The 17,276-nt window shown below is 34.5% G+C and overlaps 1 protein-coding gene across 2 annotated transcripts in view; it reads left to right on the top strand.

The window, feature by feature from the left end:
* The window catches only part of RELN (reelin), a 561,035-nt gene that overhangs the window by 370,078 nt on the left and 173,681 nt on the right, over positions 1-17,276 (top strand). For both annotated transcript variants that reach the window (XM_045827532.1, XM_045827531.1), the window contains exons 18-20: positions 10,172-10,405; positions 11,069-11,230; positions 15,725-15,961. In XM_045827532.1, the coding sequence (XP_045683488.1) occupies positions 10,172-10,405; positions 11,069-11,230; positions 15,725-15,961 (633 nt within the window). The remainder of the gene's footprint in view (positions 1-10,171; positions 10,406-11,068; positions 11,231-15,724; positions 15,962-17,276) is intronic.

The following is a 17,276-nucleotide window of genomic DNA, read 5'->3' as shown; positions in this document are numbered from 1 at the left end:
CTGGAAATGCAAAGAGCCATTTAAAGGGCCAACACATAAGTTTTCATTTGGAACCACTTACCCTGGATTCTGGCAAAGTGTGGGGGCAGAGTGGACTGGAGACACTTGAGGACATACTGGAGATGGAAGCTTTGGGGAGAGAACTGAGAGAGTAGATGGGTTCCCTGTGCTGAGTCATTCCCCATACTGCAGGAGCCATCTTGATCAGGCAGACCACTCCCCTCCAAGTGGCAACACCCTGAGGGGAAGAAATAGCCCTGCCCCCAGGAGGGACTCAGTCCCGCCAGTGGAGCTTAAGCTGACTGCTGAGTGCAGAGTAACTAGATTAACAACTGAAAGAGTCAGCCACAGACAGTAGATCTCCGGAAGTATTGAACAAGCTGCCTAAGGCCAGCTGGGGTCAATATCTGACATCACCAGAGGCAGATCCAGAAAGAAAAAATAGTGGTAAATACTAAATGCTACAAGAAGAAATCCACTGTGGTCTTCTACATGTTTTGTGATGTTTTCTTTCCTGTATAGCTTTTTAACATTAATTCCTTATTCTTCAAGTTTCTGCATATTAAGTCACTATATTTTATATTATAGTTTATTTCAGTTCACATATTTTGCTCCTCCCTTCTCTTAGGAGAAGGTGAAATTCCATTTCACCTTCTCCTTTTCTCTTATTATTTTCATTTTAAATTTTGTTATCTCTCTTACTACAGTTTGTTTCTATTCTGCACTCTTACTTTTCTATCCTGTCCAGTCTCTCAAAACCAATTTTCTTATCAATGGTCATCTCACATTCTTTTTCCCATTCTTAAAATACCTGTGTTCTTTCTCCATCTTTAGCAATCTTTGCTCATTGGTTGTGGATAGGGTAGTTATGTTGTATTTTATCTCTAGATCTTCACTATTTTTGTATTTCAAACCTCACATTTTTCCATTCTCCTCTCCTACTCTTTTTTCTTTTTCTTCTCATCTTAAATTTTAATTTTTCCCTGTTGTAGCCTGGTTTGTATTCCTTACTCTTAGTATCTCCTGTACTTCTATCATCTCAAACCCACCTCCCTTTCTTCTAGACATCACTTAAGCTTTTCTTTATTTCTTTATTCCCTCTTATTCCCATCCCACCTATGTTGATTTTAGCCCATGTGGTGTTGACAGTGCAATGATGGATCTTTTTCTCCAATTTGGTTCCTAATTTTGTATTGTTTATTTACTTTTCTCCTTTTTCTTTCTCTCTGTCTCATTTTATTTTATTTTAAATTTCAGTTTAAACCTAATACTATAAACACTTCTCTTACTCCATTCCACCTTCTTCATTCTCATTTTTATTTATGATGTAAATTTTATTTTCTCTCTTTGCATTACTCTGTTTACCTACTCTTATTAGTGCTCCTCCTTCTACTCTCTCAAAATATTTTTTCTTTCAATAGGTTATCTCATATTCACTGCTTTCTTATAATATTCTTAATCTTTTTACACTCATTAATATTGGTTCATTTCCTGTTGATACTGAGATTGCAGGTGGGAATGATTTTTGTGGGTGTGGGTTTGTTTCCTTGGTTTTGTGGGTTTGTTCTTAATGCACCTGCATAACAGCATACAAGACATCTTGGAGTAGAGTGGAATGATACTCAGTCAACAAGCTGGAGGGGAGAATCCACCAAAGATTATCCAACAACAACCAAAACCCAATTACATCCAGAGAGCCACCATAAATGGCATAAAGAGCATCCCAAGAACAACAAGTTCAAGAGATCAAGGAGAATACACCACTGAATCTCACAGGTCTCCTACCGTAGAAGTTCACACTACAAAGACAAGGAGTCAAAGCAGATCAATTTAAAAAGCAGGAGCAAACAAAAGAGTCTCTTCTAAAATGGGGAGACAAAGAAACAATCCCCAATTAAAAGGAAAGGAGGAATCCTCAGAAAGAATGCTAAATGAAATAGAGGCAAGTAAACTATCAGCTACTGAGTTCAAAACAATGGTTATAATGAAGCTCAATGAGCTCAGTGAGAATTACCGAAAACTACAGGGAAGCTACAAGAAACTTACTGTGAATTACATCAGCAAGAAAAGAGAAAAACAAACTATCAATAAGAGCCAGGAGGAAAGGAAGAATACAATATCTGAGTTGAAGAACATAGCAGAAGGAATCAAAAGCAGGCTACATGAAGCAGAGGTTTAGTTCAGTGAGCTAGAGTACAAGGTAGAAAAAAATTCCCAGAAAGACCAAGAAAAGGAAAAAAGATTTAAAAAGAACAAAGAGAGGTTAAGGGAACTGCAGGGAAACACAAAACATAATAAAATCCATATAATAGGGATACCAAAAGGAGAGGAGCAAGGGAGAGAAAACCCATTTGAAAAAGTAGTGATGGAAAACTTCCCTACTTTGATGAGAGAAAAAGTCACACAAGTCCAGGTAGCACAAAGGGTCCCAATCAAGATAAACCCAAATAGGGTGACTCCAAGACACATCATAATTAAAATGGCAAAATTCAGAGACAAAGAGAGAATCTTAAAGGCAGCAAGGGAGAAACAGGAAATAACATACAGGGGAGCTTAGATAAGGCTAGCGGCTGGCTTCTCAACAAAAACACTATAAGCCAGGAGGGAATGGCAAGAAATATTCCAAGTGATGAAAAGCAAAAGCCTACAACTAAGACTACTCTACCCACATAGGTTCTCATTTAAAATGGAAGGTGAAATAAGGAGTTTCCCAGACAAAAGAAGGCTAAAAGAAAACACCTCCAAAGAGCCAACATTTCAACACATGCTAAAGGGACTGCTTTAAGAAGATGAAGAAAAAGAGTGAGAGAAAGAACACAAGTAAAGGGGGGAAATGGAAATGAATAAGTACCTATCAATAGTAACCTCAAATGTAAATGGATTAAATGTTCAATCAAAAGACATAGATAGGGTAGCTTAATGGATAAGAAAATATGACCCGCACATATGTTGCCTACAAGAGAACTACATCAGAACAAAAGACCTACACAGACTGAAAGTGAAAGGTTGAAAAAAAAAATATTCCAAGCAAATGGACAGGGAAAAAAAAGCTGGGGTAGCAATACTTATATCAGACAAAATAGGCTTAAAAACAAAGGCCATAAAAAGAGATACAGAAGGACACTTCATAATACTTAAGGGAAGAATCCACCAAGAAGACATAAACATTGTAAACATATATACACCCAACATAGGAGCACCCAAATACATAAGGAAAATTTTGGAGGACTTCAAGAAAGGTGTTGACAGCAACACAATTATAGTAGGAGATTTTAACACCCCACTGTCAACAATGGATAGATCTTCCAAACAAAATATCAACAAGGATATTGTGGCACTGAATAACATACTAGATCAAATGGACTTAACTGATATATAGAGAGCCTTTCATCCCAAAGGGGCAAATTACATTCCTTTCAAATGTAAATGAAAATGTACATTTTCAAAGATAGACCACATGATAGGACACAAAACAAGCTTCAACAAATTCAAGAAAATTGAAATCATATCAAGCATTTTCTCCAACCACAAGGAACTGAAAATAGGAAACCAACCAAACAGAAAAAACTTGAAAACATTCAAATTCATGGAGACTGAACAGCATGCTATTAAACAATGTGTGGGTTAATAATGAGATCAAGGAAGAAATAAAAAAGTTTCTGGAAACCAATGTAAATTAACACACATCAGCCCAAAACCTATGAGACAAAGTGAAGGCAGCCCTGAGAGGGAAGTTCACAGTGATACAAGCCTACCTTAAAAAAGATAGAAACATTTCAAATAAACAACCTAACCCTACATCTACAAGAACTGGAGGAACAACAACAAACAAAGCCAAGAGCAAGTAGAAGGATGGAAACAGTTAAGATCAGAACAGAATTAAATGACATAGACACGAAAAGAATAAATTCAAAAGATCAATAAATCCAGAAGCTGGTTCTCTGAAAAGATAAATAAAATCAATAAGCCTTTACCCTGACTCATCAAGAAAAGGAGAAATTACAACTGATACCACAGAAAAACAAAGGGTTGTAAGAAATTACTACAAACAATTATATTCCAAGAAATTTGAAAACCTGCATTAAGTGGACAAATTTATAGAAACATATAATCTTCCAAAACTGAATCAAGAAGAAGTAGCAAGCCTGAACAGACTGATAGCAGCTAGTGAAATTGAATTAGAAAACTCCTGGCACACAAAAGCCCTGGACCGGACAGTTTCACAGGAGAATTTTAAAAACATTGAAGGAAGAGCTAACCCCTCACCTTCTCAAACTATTCCAAAAAATCCAAAAGGAGGGAAGATTCCCAAACTCTTTTCTGACTTTGATATTATCCTAATCCCAAAACCAGATAAAGACACAACAAAGAAAGAAAACTACAGACCAATATTGCTGATGAACATAGAGACACTAAATCCTCAACAAAATATTGGCAAACCGCATCCAGCAATACATTAAAAAGATCATACACCATGACTAAGTGGGATTCATCTCAGGGATGAAAAGATGGGACAATATTCACAAATCAATAAACATAATACATCACATAAACAAAAACAAAGACAAAAACCACATGATCATATCAATAGATGCGGAAAAAGCATTTGATAAGGTACAGCACCCATTTATGATAGAAACACTCAGCAATGTGGGAATAGAGGGAGCATACGTCAACATAATAAAGGTCATATATGAGAATCCTACAGCCAATATCATACTCAATGAGCAAATACTTAAAGCTTTCCCACTAAGATCAGGAACAAAACAAAGATGTCCGCTCTCAGCACTTCTATTCAACATAGTATTGGAAGTTCTAGCCCCTGCTGTCAGACAAGAAAAAGAAATAAAAGGCATCCAAATTGGAAAGGAGGAAGCAAAACTGTCATTGTTTGCAGATGACATGATAGTGTACATAGAAAATCCTATAGACACCACCAAAAAACTGCTCAACCTCTTAGGCAAAATGAATCTGGCAAAACAGCAGGATACAAAGTCAACATTCAGAAATTGAATGTATTTTTGTATAAACACAATGAAATATCAGAAACAGAAATTAGGAAAAAATCCCATTTGCTATAGCTACAAGAAAAAAAACTACATAGGAATAAATCTAACCAAAGAGGTATAAGACCTATACTCAGAAAACTACAGAACACTGAAGACATAAACTAAGGAAGACACAAATAAATGGAAATCATTTACCATGTATGGGAAGCATATACCATGTTCATGGGCTGGAAAAATTAACATCATCAAAATGTCCCTACTACCCAAAGCAATTTATAAATTCAATGCAATCCCTATTAAAGTACTAATGATATATTTCACAGATATAGAACAAACATTTCAAAAATTTATATGGAACTATAAATGACCCTGAATAACCTCAGCAACTTTGAGAAAGAACAGCAAAGTAAGAGGGATCACAATACCTGATATCAAACTATATTACAAGGCCACTGCCATCAAAACAACCTGGTACTGGCACAAGAACAGACAGAATGGGACAGAATGGAGAGCCCAAAAATAAACCCATGTCTCTATGGCCAGTTATATTTTACAAAGGGGGCAGGGGCATAAAAATGGAGTAAAAATAGCCTCTTCAACAAATGGTGTTGGGAGATCTGGACAGCTACATGCAAAAAAATGAAACTCAACCACCAACTTACACCATACACAAAAATAAACTCAAGGTGGGTAAAAGACTTAAATATAAGTTGTGATATCATAAGAGTCCTAGAGGATAACATAGGCATGAAATTTTCAGATATTCCACACATCAATATTTTCACCAATATGTCCCCTAGAGCAAGGGATGTAAAGGAAAGAATAAACAAATGGGACTACATCAATTTAAAAAACTTCTGCATGGCTGAAGAAAATATCACCAAAATGAAGAGGGAACCAACCACATGGGAAAATGTTTGCCAGTGATACCTTGGGCGGGAGTTTGATCTCCAAAATATGTAAAGAACTCACACAACTCCACACCAGGAAGACAATTCAATTAACAAATGGGCAAAGGATCTGAACAGACATTTCTCTAAGGAATACATACAGAGGGCCCATAGACATGTGAAAGCATGCTCAGCATTACTAACCATAAGAGAGATACAAATTAAAACCACAATGAGATACCACTTCACACCATTCAGAATGACCATTCTGATGATTTGTCATCAGAATGACAAATCAACAAACAACAAGAGCTGGCGAGGTTGTGGAGAAAAGGGAATCTTAGTTCACTATTGGTGGGAATGTTTACTGGTACAGCCACTGTGAAAAACAGTATGGAATTTCCTCAAAAAATTAAAAATGAAACTGCCTTTTGACCCACAACTCCACTGCTGGGATTATACCCTAAAAATCCTGAAATACCAATTCAAAAGAACCTGTGCACCCCAATGTTCATAGCAGCATTATTTACAATAGCCAAGTGCTGGAAACAGCCTAAGTGCCCATCAGTAGATCAAAAAATGGTGGTGCTTTTACTCAATGGAATACTATGTATCAGAAAGAAAGAAGAAATTCCTGTCTTTTGGGACAGCATGGATGGAACTAGAGAGCATTATGCTAAGTGAAATAAGCTAGGTGGTGAAAGACATATGATCTTACCTGTAAGTGGTACCTAGTCAACAAAATAAACAAGTGAGCAAAATAGAACCGGAGACATGGAAATAAAGAACAAACTGACAGTGACAAGGGGGAAGTAGGATAACAAGGGAAAGAAGGAGAAGGGTCAAGTCAAGGAAATGTATAAAGGATTCATGGACAAAGACAACAGGGGTGGGGGTGAGGATTGAATGTGGGAGGTGGCGGTGAGTAGCGCAAGGGAGAGTAATGGGAGGAAAGTGGGACAAATTAACTGAACAACAATAATAAAAGAAAAATAAATAAAATATCTTCAGAAAGATATATAAAGTATTTTACATAATGATGTTGGATATTAATGTGAAATTATACATAAATTATGTAATATCTAGGTAACACTGAAGCATTGTGCTATGTTTATACTGAGGATAGATATTCATACTTATGTCATTCTCATCTTAATATTTAATTATAAAATATCCTGAAAATTCCTGAAGCCACAGACAATCTTTGTTATACAGATAAGTTTCCAACAAAAGATTATATAGTCTGTTTTTGTCTTCAAACAGTAATTATAATTAGCCAATTACTTCTTTAATGGAGAACTCATAAAGACTTTTACATTTATCATTTGTGAATTATATTAAGACACAGGATACTTGGCAGTACAGAGATTAGTGTCAGGTTAACTTTCTAACTATATTTCAATAAATTTAATTAACAGAGAACTCTCTCTGCACAATAGGAAATTTTATAAAATGTATAAAGAATTGAAAAATTCCTACTCATATTTCAAAACTTAATATGCATTTCTGTACTTTTAATAAAACCACCAACTCCTGCTCAGAACAATGACTGTAGATCTGTGAAACATTGACTTGTATTTTCTTCAAGTGGTTATCTTTATTCCTTTTCTTTAACTAAACCATCCTCTTGTCTAATGCATTTCATATTATATTAACCCAAGTAGCCCACACATTTTTGCAATTCCTGAAGTTTTCCTAAAATGTTTTGAAAATAAGTTATCTAAAATGACAGCTGCTTTTATTAATAAAAATAGAAAGTGCCATTTCTAAAAGACATATCTATAATTACAATAGCTATACTTCATTTATTGTATACAATATCCCTCTTAGCATTCAATAGTTTTATTACGGCAGCCATCTCTGTTACCCATGATGGATGCAAACAGAAATCTGAATGGCAGTTTTATGTCTTTGGGCATCATTCTCTTCTGGCATTATATGTTATCCTGAATAAGCATAGCCTTCACCTCCTTCTGAAGTTTTACAGAATATTTTCACAAGTTGGAAATTTAGTTATTTTCTTATTACTGAGAATATTTTATGTAATATTCATTGGCTTTGTTCATTTGTGGCTGAGCTAAATGTTTGGCCACTGCATTCTTTTCCAGCAATATGCACCTTTTCAAGTTTGAACAAAATTGCATGGAAAAGAAATTCATATTCAGTAACACTTGTTTCCTTTAAACAATCTTCAAATTTGGGGGCTCTGCAGCTTTGTTTTTCTCCCCAGTTTGCTCCCCTCATCACTACCATTATTTGCTACCAAGATTCCAACTCTCTTGCTCCCTAGCACTTTCTTGCCTGTGTATAATCCCCAGGCCAGGGTGTCTAAACTGACAACTCACTGTCCTGATAAATTCCCTGATAGAGATGTTAGAAATGCTAATGAGAAGGACAGAGAGCTTACAAACCTTTCTACACAAGTTTCAGCAATGTGTCTTCACAGGGGGAGAGTTTTTTGTTTGTCTGTTTGTTTGTTTGTTTGCTTTTCTGACTGGGAAATGTTACCTTTAAGGATGAGTAATTGAACTAGAAGGGGACATATTTGGAGTCAAGAGAGCCTCAGGTCAGGTTACTCCAAAAATCACCAGTATTTGCTATGCTACTGTTCTGCAAAACAAAAGCTTCTTAATATATGAGTGGAAATCCTTATCAACATTCTATACCAATTGTGTAACTGGATTAAAAGTACACCTTCAAAACCAGCAAATGGAAACTGATTCCAATGTGAGTCATCTCTAAATGGTCACCAATTTCTCCCATTCACTAGCCCTGTGAAGACATATTTAAGATACATAAAAACTCATTTGCCTTGAAATAGAGTGGCAATAGACAGTCTTGTGGGGGGCAGGGAGTGGACACTAATTCCAATTTGTTGCCATATTTAGTTTCCCAATGTAAAAAAAAATGTGTCCTCTTTAGGTAAATTTTAAATCCTTTTTGGAAACTATGTGGCTAATCAGAGTCTGACTAAGTCAATGACATAACATGCGAAAGAAGCAAACTGTGAGGCTCATTTTACATGCTCTGTGAAATACTGTTTTTATTTCCCACTTCCATCTCTAATGTCAGACAACCCTCAAACTTCACTCTGAAGTAGTTCTTGGCAACTTAAAGTCCAACTTCTTTGATAATAAGATGATTACTGTATGTTTTCTCCCTCAGAATATCCAGTACACATAACAGTTGGCATTTTATTTCAGTACATTTACACATTCCTTAAACCCTCTCTGATGCCAGCATAGATCCCAGTTTCAGCACTACTGGTAAAGAATAGCCTTCTGAATTATGGTATTATGATAAAAAGGCTTGTTTCAGGCTCTAGGAAGTTTTGAATGTTTTGATGAGAACCCCCATGCACCCAAAAAGATGTCAATTTAATTTAATTTTGTAATGGGCAAGATAGTAAATATAGGGAGAAAGAAATAGTACAATAAAATTAAGGCATTTAAAACTAACTCTTGATGAATAAACGTCTTTAAATATAAGAAGGATCTGATCATTCAATTATTGAGTTTTCTGTGATGAGTTTTTTTGACTGACAGGAGACTCAAGGAGTCCTATATATGTTCTAGTCAGCTAACATGAATACAGTGTGTTCTTACATGGCAGCAGGAAAGTTGTTATGTGGGTTTTTTTATTATTTTTCTTGAGCACTACTAATTTTGGATTCTACTGAGAGGCAACACAGTTCTGCTAAGGACATCTATCTAAGCCAAGGGCATAAGCATTTCCTTTGAAATGCCAATCTAAGTTTGCAATAAGGATAAATTTAAGGATAAATTTATTTTGCAATCTTTTTCAAATATTTCAAATAACTCCAATCACAAATATAACTTGTATTTTTACTGTTCTTAAAGGAAATTTATTCTAGTTATCTTATAGAAGCATTTTACATTGTTTCTTTTATAAACAATGAACATAGTTATGAATAAAATTATATACCTTTTACAGTGATTTTAAGTTGGAAATATACATGAACATAGATCTATTTGCAGATAAATAGCTGGCATTGGTTGGAGGTGAGTGCTGAATTACTGTTTTAATCATAAGCTTTTTGCTGAAGACCTATGCAAAGATTGTATTCTTCTGGAATATTCACAATCAATTTCCCTTACCAAGTTTTCAGATTCAGAATTCTCCAAAGATTAATGAATCTTGCTTACAATTCAATCAGATCCCAGCCTCTGGACTTCCTCCTCCCCAGAGTAGATTCTGGAAACTCTAAAAGGACTAACAGTTTAAGATTTAATTTCATGGCATATCTTTCAGGTGTGACCCTGGATTTTCTGGCCCAGCTTGTGAGATGGCATCCCAGACATTCCCAATGTTTATTTCTGAAAGCTTTGGCAGTTCCAGGCTCTCCTCTTACCATAACTTTTACTCTATCCGTGGTGCTGAAGTCAGCTTTGGCTGTGGTGTGTTGGCCAGTGGTAAGGCTCTGGTTTTCAACAAAGATGGGAGGCGTCAGTTAATTACATCTTTCCTTGACAGCTCACAATCCAGGTGAGTGAAGGCAGGGTGGAATATATACTGAAACCAGATAATAATGATTGAATTTAGGTCTATTAATTTTCTTTTTTTATGATATATACATATTCCCATTTTTAACCAGGATGACAGGGATCTTATAGTTTATATAGTGTTGATGTGTCCTAATTTTTAATAAATTAAAAATCTCACTGATGACTTTAAGATACAAATGACTGACTGGAGTTTTAAAAATATGAAATATTAGCATCAAAACTGTGTTCTCAAGCCAAGGGGTAGTTAATTATTTATGTAGTTTTATTTATTTGACAGCTTGGAGAGGCTGATTAGATTTATACTACATCTTCCCTTCCCCCAGCACCTAATAAATAATGCAGTAAAGGAATGATTGGCATTTTAAGTGTACATACATAAGTCATAGTATATAAATATGTGTAAATATACAGTTATATTTGTGTGGATGTATCTGTATGTTAAACGGGTGCATTAACCTCATCTTCTACACATATTCATACATCTCACAGTGAAAATATTTACATTTTATAAAAGGGGGGTGGGTGGAAATCTACAGCTTTTGGGAAGTTCATTTAAACTTGTTTGAATTTCTTTAAAAACAAAAATGAACATTATGATTTAAAATGTTTATGCACACACTAATTATAGACAATTCCCATCTAGGTTTCTCCAGTTTACCTTGCGGCTGGGAAGCAAGTCTGTTCTGAGCACATGCAGAGCCCCTGACCAGCCTGGAGAAGGAGTTTTATTGCATTATTCTTATGATAATGGGATAACTTGGAAACTCTTGGAGCACTATTCATATCTCAACTATCATGAGCCCAGGTACGTTAGAGATCATTTGGAGGATGGTTAGAATGATATCTCTTTCCTGGAGAAATTCAAATGGTGTAAGATTCCAGATATTTTTCCATTGAAAGGTGGTGAGGACAAAGATTGATGTATCTTGCAATGAAAAATTAGCAAGCCATATTCTTCTAATCCATTTTTTGCTCTACTGACATGATAATTTGAAGAAATTTATTCCCATATTTTGAAACATGCACATAAGGAAATATTTTTTAAAGATTTTATTTATTTATTTTTAGAGAGAGGAGTGTGGAGGGAGAGAGAGAGGAAAGGAAACATCAATCAATTGCCTCTCACACACCCCCAACTTGGGGACCTGGCCCACAAATCAGGCATGTGCCCTGACTGGGAATCATCCAGTGACCTTTCAGTTCACAAGATGGCACTCAATCCAGTGAGTCACACCAGCCAGGATGGGAAATATTTTGATGCTTAGGAAAGATAAAAATACTTATTACTATTTTTCTTATTTAACTATAGTGCAAACTATTAGATGTGATTTTAATATAATAGTAAATTACAACTGCTATTACTGAATTTTTTAGCAGTGTAGTATTATAATATGTTATAATAAATTATATGAGATAGTAACTTATAAAATCTGATAATCAATAAAGTTTTCATGTAATAATTAAGTAATGAATACAAAGAAATTTTTCTAGCATGCATAGAGTCCCTGGCAAAGGCGGAGTGTGAGGATATATGTAAAGTCCTTTATTCAGGCCCCTTCTATTTTTCTTTAACTTACTTATTTTGTAATTTATAGTCACAGTTGTGAGATTTAAGTTTCACTTAAAGCAGCTACCCTTCAATGTCAGCAGAGTAGTAATCACAAATAATGGAATAATTTTGGAAGTGTCCAAAGTATCCTCACCCCTTTTAGAACATTATTGATCTGCTCACTGAAATGCCTTTAAAACATCAGGAAAAGAGGAGACCAGAAAAGTGAAAATACCATTTGAGGAGTTAACACTGTGGCTAACATTCCCAGTCTGATGTAAAGAACTAACACTACTTGCCTTCCTGGAAGTACCTGTTGATCATGGGGACATGTGAAGAGTGAGGGCTTTGAGCGCTGAGGTTTGCGTTGGCACCATGGTAGACAGGCAGGGGCACTGCTGATAGACTTGACATAGTTGAGCATTTTTCCTAGGGCTGTCTCTGTATTTAAGTATTTACAAATTGATGAGAACTTTTATGTTCACAGAAAATAAAGTAACATAACAGAGATTATAGTTATCCACTATTATGAGTTATAAACACTATATCAAATTTTAAGAACACACCAGATGTATTGAGTATTTTTCCTTAAAAGTAAATGTAAGGCTAAACTCAACTTTCTCACTCAGTAGAGACATATGAATCCCAAAGAAATGTTTCATAGGCTCTTGATAGTGAACATTAAAAGAAAATGAAACAAAAATCAAAGTGATAATAGTAATGATGAAAACATGAAGAAAATATCCCCATCTAAGTTAACTGGGTCTGAAAGACAATTTCTTCTAATAAGGATGGACAGCTCCAAAATTCAGTAATCAGTCTATATCCATGATACTTAATTAATTTTTGTTGATATGAAAAATAATTACACATTTAATGTGGTATTAGAAAGGTGCATTTATTCTTGCCTGCCATTTGCCAATAACATTTTTCTTCTAAGCAAGATCAAAGTGGGTTTTCAGCTTTAGGTATGTGCATAGCTTGAAAGATTAAGATCAGAGTGTAGATTTTTTTCTTTAAAGAAGTGGGAATAACACTTCCATTTTCTATATATGTACCTCTGTCCCGATAATCTTCTGCCCTCCCTATCTGTCTTGTGGATATTAATAAAAAGTGATTGACAAAAGTGGGATTTGATATATTCTAGATACTAAGTTATATTTTATATGATAAATAATATAAACCATGTAAATTCTTTATAGGAGAGTTAAAGGTATCTTGATGCCTTTAGTCATTTGCTGTATTTTCTTCAGCATAAAGTGCTGCCTGTAATTGCTATGAATTCCATATTGTTCCTTTCTGTCATGGTTGTTCAAAAATGAAGTGTGATCCATAAATTAGATATGCTAATTGGCTACCCATTATTTACTCCTAGCCAATTTCTAATAATTTGCTTGCCTATGATTCAATCACTAAATAAAAGAACTCTATTTGCTTCTTATTTATAAAGTTTGAAGTCTGTGAATATATTTAAGTTAATCTTTTAATTCAAACTGATTAAAATGTCATGAAATAATTGGTATTTTTATTAATATAAAACTTTGTATCACTGATGAGACTAAAATTATTCTAGATTTTTCTTAATTATAGGGGGTTTATTTTCTAAAATTATTATGAAGCCTAATCTTATTTTATTTTTGTTTTGATTACTGTGTCTGATGACAAGAAATATATGAGTTTAATACTTGCCTTAAAAAGGAAGATTGATACAGACAGTTGACCTAACATCCTGGGTTCTCATCTCGGCATTTTCTTACCAATGGTTCCATAGCTATTCTAACCAGCCACTGTAATATGCATAGAGTGTTGAAAGAAAACTGTCCCTCCACCTCAAGACATGGAATAAAGGTCAGGAGCACAGGCTCTACAGCCATGCTGCTAAGGTCTATATCCTGGCATTGTCACTTAAAAGCTGCCTTCATATTTTTAAAATATTTAAAAGGGTATACTGATAGTAGTAGTTCATTCATGCAGCAAGAATTTCTTCAGTCCTTATTGTGTACCAGGTACTGTTCTAGGTGCTAAGACACAACAGTGAAAAACTGAAAAAAGTCTCTGACTTTGCCATAAGGATATTACCCCAGTTTCACAAATGAAGATGCTGAAGAACACAGATGTTAAGTACCTTCCTTGCAGCTGCAAAGTTATTAACCATTAGGTGTCAGAGTGGGGACTGTACCCAAGAGTCTGGTTATAGACCCACAGTCTTAATATCTCTGCCAGGGGAAATATTGATATCTTCAATTACTGTTATCATACACATATGCACTTTATTTTCCTATAAAGTCACTCAAGAAATTCTACTCTTCAGTTGTTATTTTTAAAAATTATATTTTCATCAGACAGAATAGTAACTGCTTTTATTTATCAATATAAAGGAAAATTATAATTTTTAATAATGATAAATTAAATTATTAAATTAATGTATGTTTTCATTGTTTAGCCAGTTTAAATAGTTTGTTTTATTCTATATATTTGATGATAATATTAATAATACACTTATTTAATATTTAATAAACAAGTCAATATTTAGAGAAATTAAGGTGAAAATTATTAAAATACTTAAATAAATTTTACTCTTTTCTTTTAACAAATTCACATTGGTAAAAAATAATTCAGCAGACATAAAAAGTATTTAGAATCCATAAACATATTATAGCTATGTATTTTTAGCTTGAGAACTGTTTTTTAATTTATATTTTTATATTTGAATATTGATATTTTATTATTTATAAAGTATGTTTTCTCATATTGCAAAAAGTTCTACTGGTTTCTTACAAGTAAGTAGTATGTATAATTAATGGTGATGGTCATGTTATTATATTCATATTTTCATGTACAAATTATTTAAAGAGAAAATATTTTAATAACTTTTAGTGTATAAAAATACACTTCCAAATATGATTTAACATTTCTTTACACAATAACTAAAGATAATATAATATAAATATTAAAATTAATCTAATTTCTTAGTACATCATCCTTAGACATTTTAAATAATGTTTTAAATAAGACATTTTACAATTTTTAAATAATTTATTTCTAAATTATCCAACTAGTCACCTGTCTTGAAAGTTTTTCCTTGCTCACTAGAAAAGGATTCAGCCCCTTCAGTGTGCATTTACTGCAAACACCTCTCCTGGTCTTTAATTGCACACTGATGGAGACAAATGTTGTATTTGCTATTTGCTTCACATCTAACCTTGTGTATGGGTGTGAGCAGCATGCTGCTGTGATTTATGGAGCTTTCAAGCAGATGTCATTGCAGTGACAATTAATGTATGGTTTCTGCTGCTGTGTACAATAATTGCTCTGGGAAATTAGATATTATTCTTAATTTTCTTCCCCATTTGTCAGTAAAGGTGTGTTGTCATAGCCACATGACACAGCAAGTGACCTTGCACACTATGCTAAACTCATGGGAATAAGGAAGGGCCACAACTCCAACTAGCCCCAAACTCTAATTTGTGTAACAAGCTGCCAAAGATCCTTTACCAGACTGAGATGAATTCTACCACTTTGCGCACTGTGTTTTACTGAGTTAGCTTTTCTGAGAGCTGATGAGGGAAAGCAAAGTCACATTTTTAGATGTGTTTAGAAGACTTTATTGGAGTCAAACAAGAAATTGGAAGTCTCAGAAGAATGTAATAGTGGGAAAACTATTTTTTAAAGTACTATACAGCAGCAGAAAACCCTGCTATAACTATATTTTAAGATGTCAAAGTAATCTAAATTTTTTTTCTCCTTTAGAATAATCTCTGTAGAATTACCAGATGATGCAAGACATTTTGGGATTCAGTTCAGATGGTGGCAACCATATCATTCTTCCCAGGGAGAAGATGTATGGGCTATTGATGAGATCATCATGACATCTGTCCTTTTCAACAGCATTAGCCTTGACTTTACCAATCTTGTGGAGGTCACTCAGTCTCTGGGATTCTACCTTGGAAATGTACAGCCCTACTGTGGCCATGACTGGACCCTATGGTAAGGATTTTATCTTTCTTCTTGTTGTTGTTACAGTTTGCATTGAGGATTAGAACACAAGTAATCCCTCCAGTGCATTGAGCACTTAGTTATTTGTTGACAAATATTTACTGCACATAAACCATTTAAAAAGTTATTATTGTATCCACAAGTATGGTATCTTGGGAAGGAAGACAAAAACACTGATAGGTTTAAATAAATACAAAATTTCACCATATTTTTTATCTAATTTCTATTTACTACCATTACATATAAAAACTTTACCCAAAAAGTGTTAATAACTAAAGTGAATAACATATTCTCCCTTCATGGAGACTCTCCGTGATCATAGTGAAATGTGAAATCACTCTAGTGCTATTTTAGTGAAATAATAATTAGTTGTCTTTCCTAATAATTAGTTCTGTTTTGATGGTGTTTTACATAAAGTCCAGGAAGTTCTCCATCCCTACTTTGTTAATGAGGATCTCCTTTTTAATCCATTTGTCAGCAGTTTTGGGTCACTGACTCAGCTAGCTAATGTCAGTGGGGTTTGAAGATTTGGGGATATCCCAGTCAAGATACCTTCCATTATGAAATATTTTCCCCACTATGGTCATATGCAAACTTAATTATACATTGAGTAAACTTAGTTATATAATATAATAAGCAGTAAATAAATAATTTAAGACTATGATTAGTACTTCAAGAACAGCATTGGGATGACACAATAGTGATTGAATAAGGGGTTGGTTACCTTAAGTAGAGAGGAAGAAGCCATGTTCAGACAGTTTAAATAGTGGATGTGATACATTCCACTGATTGGAAAGTGAAAGAACAGGGAGTCCCAACCACATGAACATCTGAAGGAACAGCATAAACAGAGTTTCCAACAACAGGAAACTCTGTGGTCAAAGACTCCCCAAAACAGCAGTGTCCATGGCATGTTCAAGGTCCCGACCAGTGCTGATGGAGCCCAGGTAGCAAATGTCAGGAAGAGAAGCCAAGAGATGTGCAGAGGCCAGATCATGCAGGGCCCTCTAGGCTCAGAAATCCTGGATTAAAACTCAAATCAGCATAAATTTAAAACTCATAGCCTTCACCACTGTGCATACTGCCCCCCTATCTCTGGATTTCTTTAGGACTTTAAATATGATTGAGGAATAATTTTCTAAGAGAGATTTACTTTCTATTGAGTCATTGTCAAACCAATTTAATTTCTCAGATGAATCTTGCCGAAAGCTATTCTTGTCTCCAGAGAGCATATCATAAGTGACCCATCAGTGATCTTATCATAATTAGAGGTAAATTTTACACACCATTGCACAGAAAATTACCT

Source organism: Phyllostomus hastatus, unplaced genomic scaffold, assembly GCF_019186645.2.
Source record: "Phyllostomus hastatus isolate PE091 unplaced genomic scaffold, TTU_PhHast_1.1 phas_scaffold_78, whole genome shotgun sequence".
Lineage (NCBI taxonomy): Eukaryota > Metazoa > Chordata > Mammalia > Chiroptera > Phyllostomidae > Phyllostomus > Phyllostomus hastatus.
This window is presented reverse-complemented; position numbering and strand designations above follow the sequence as displayed.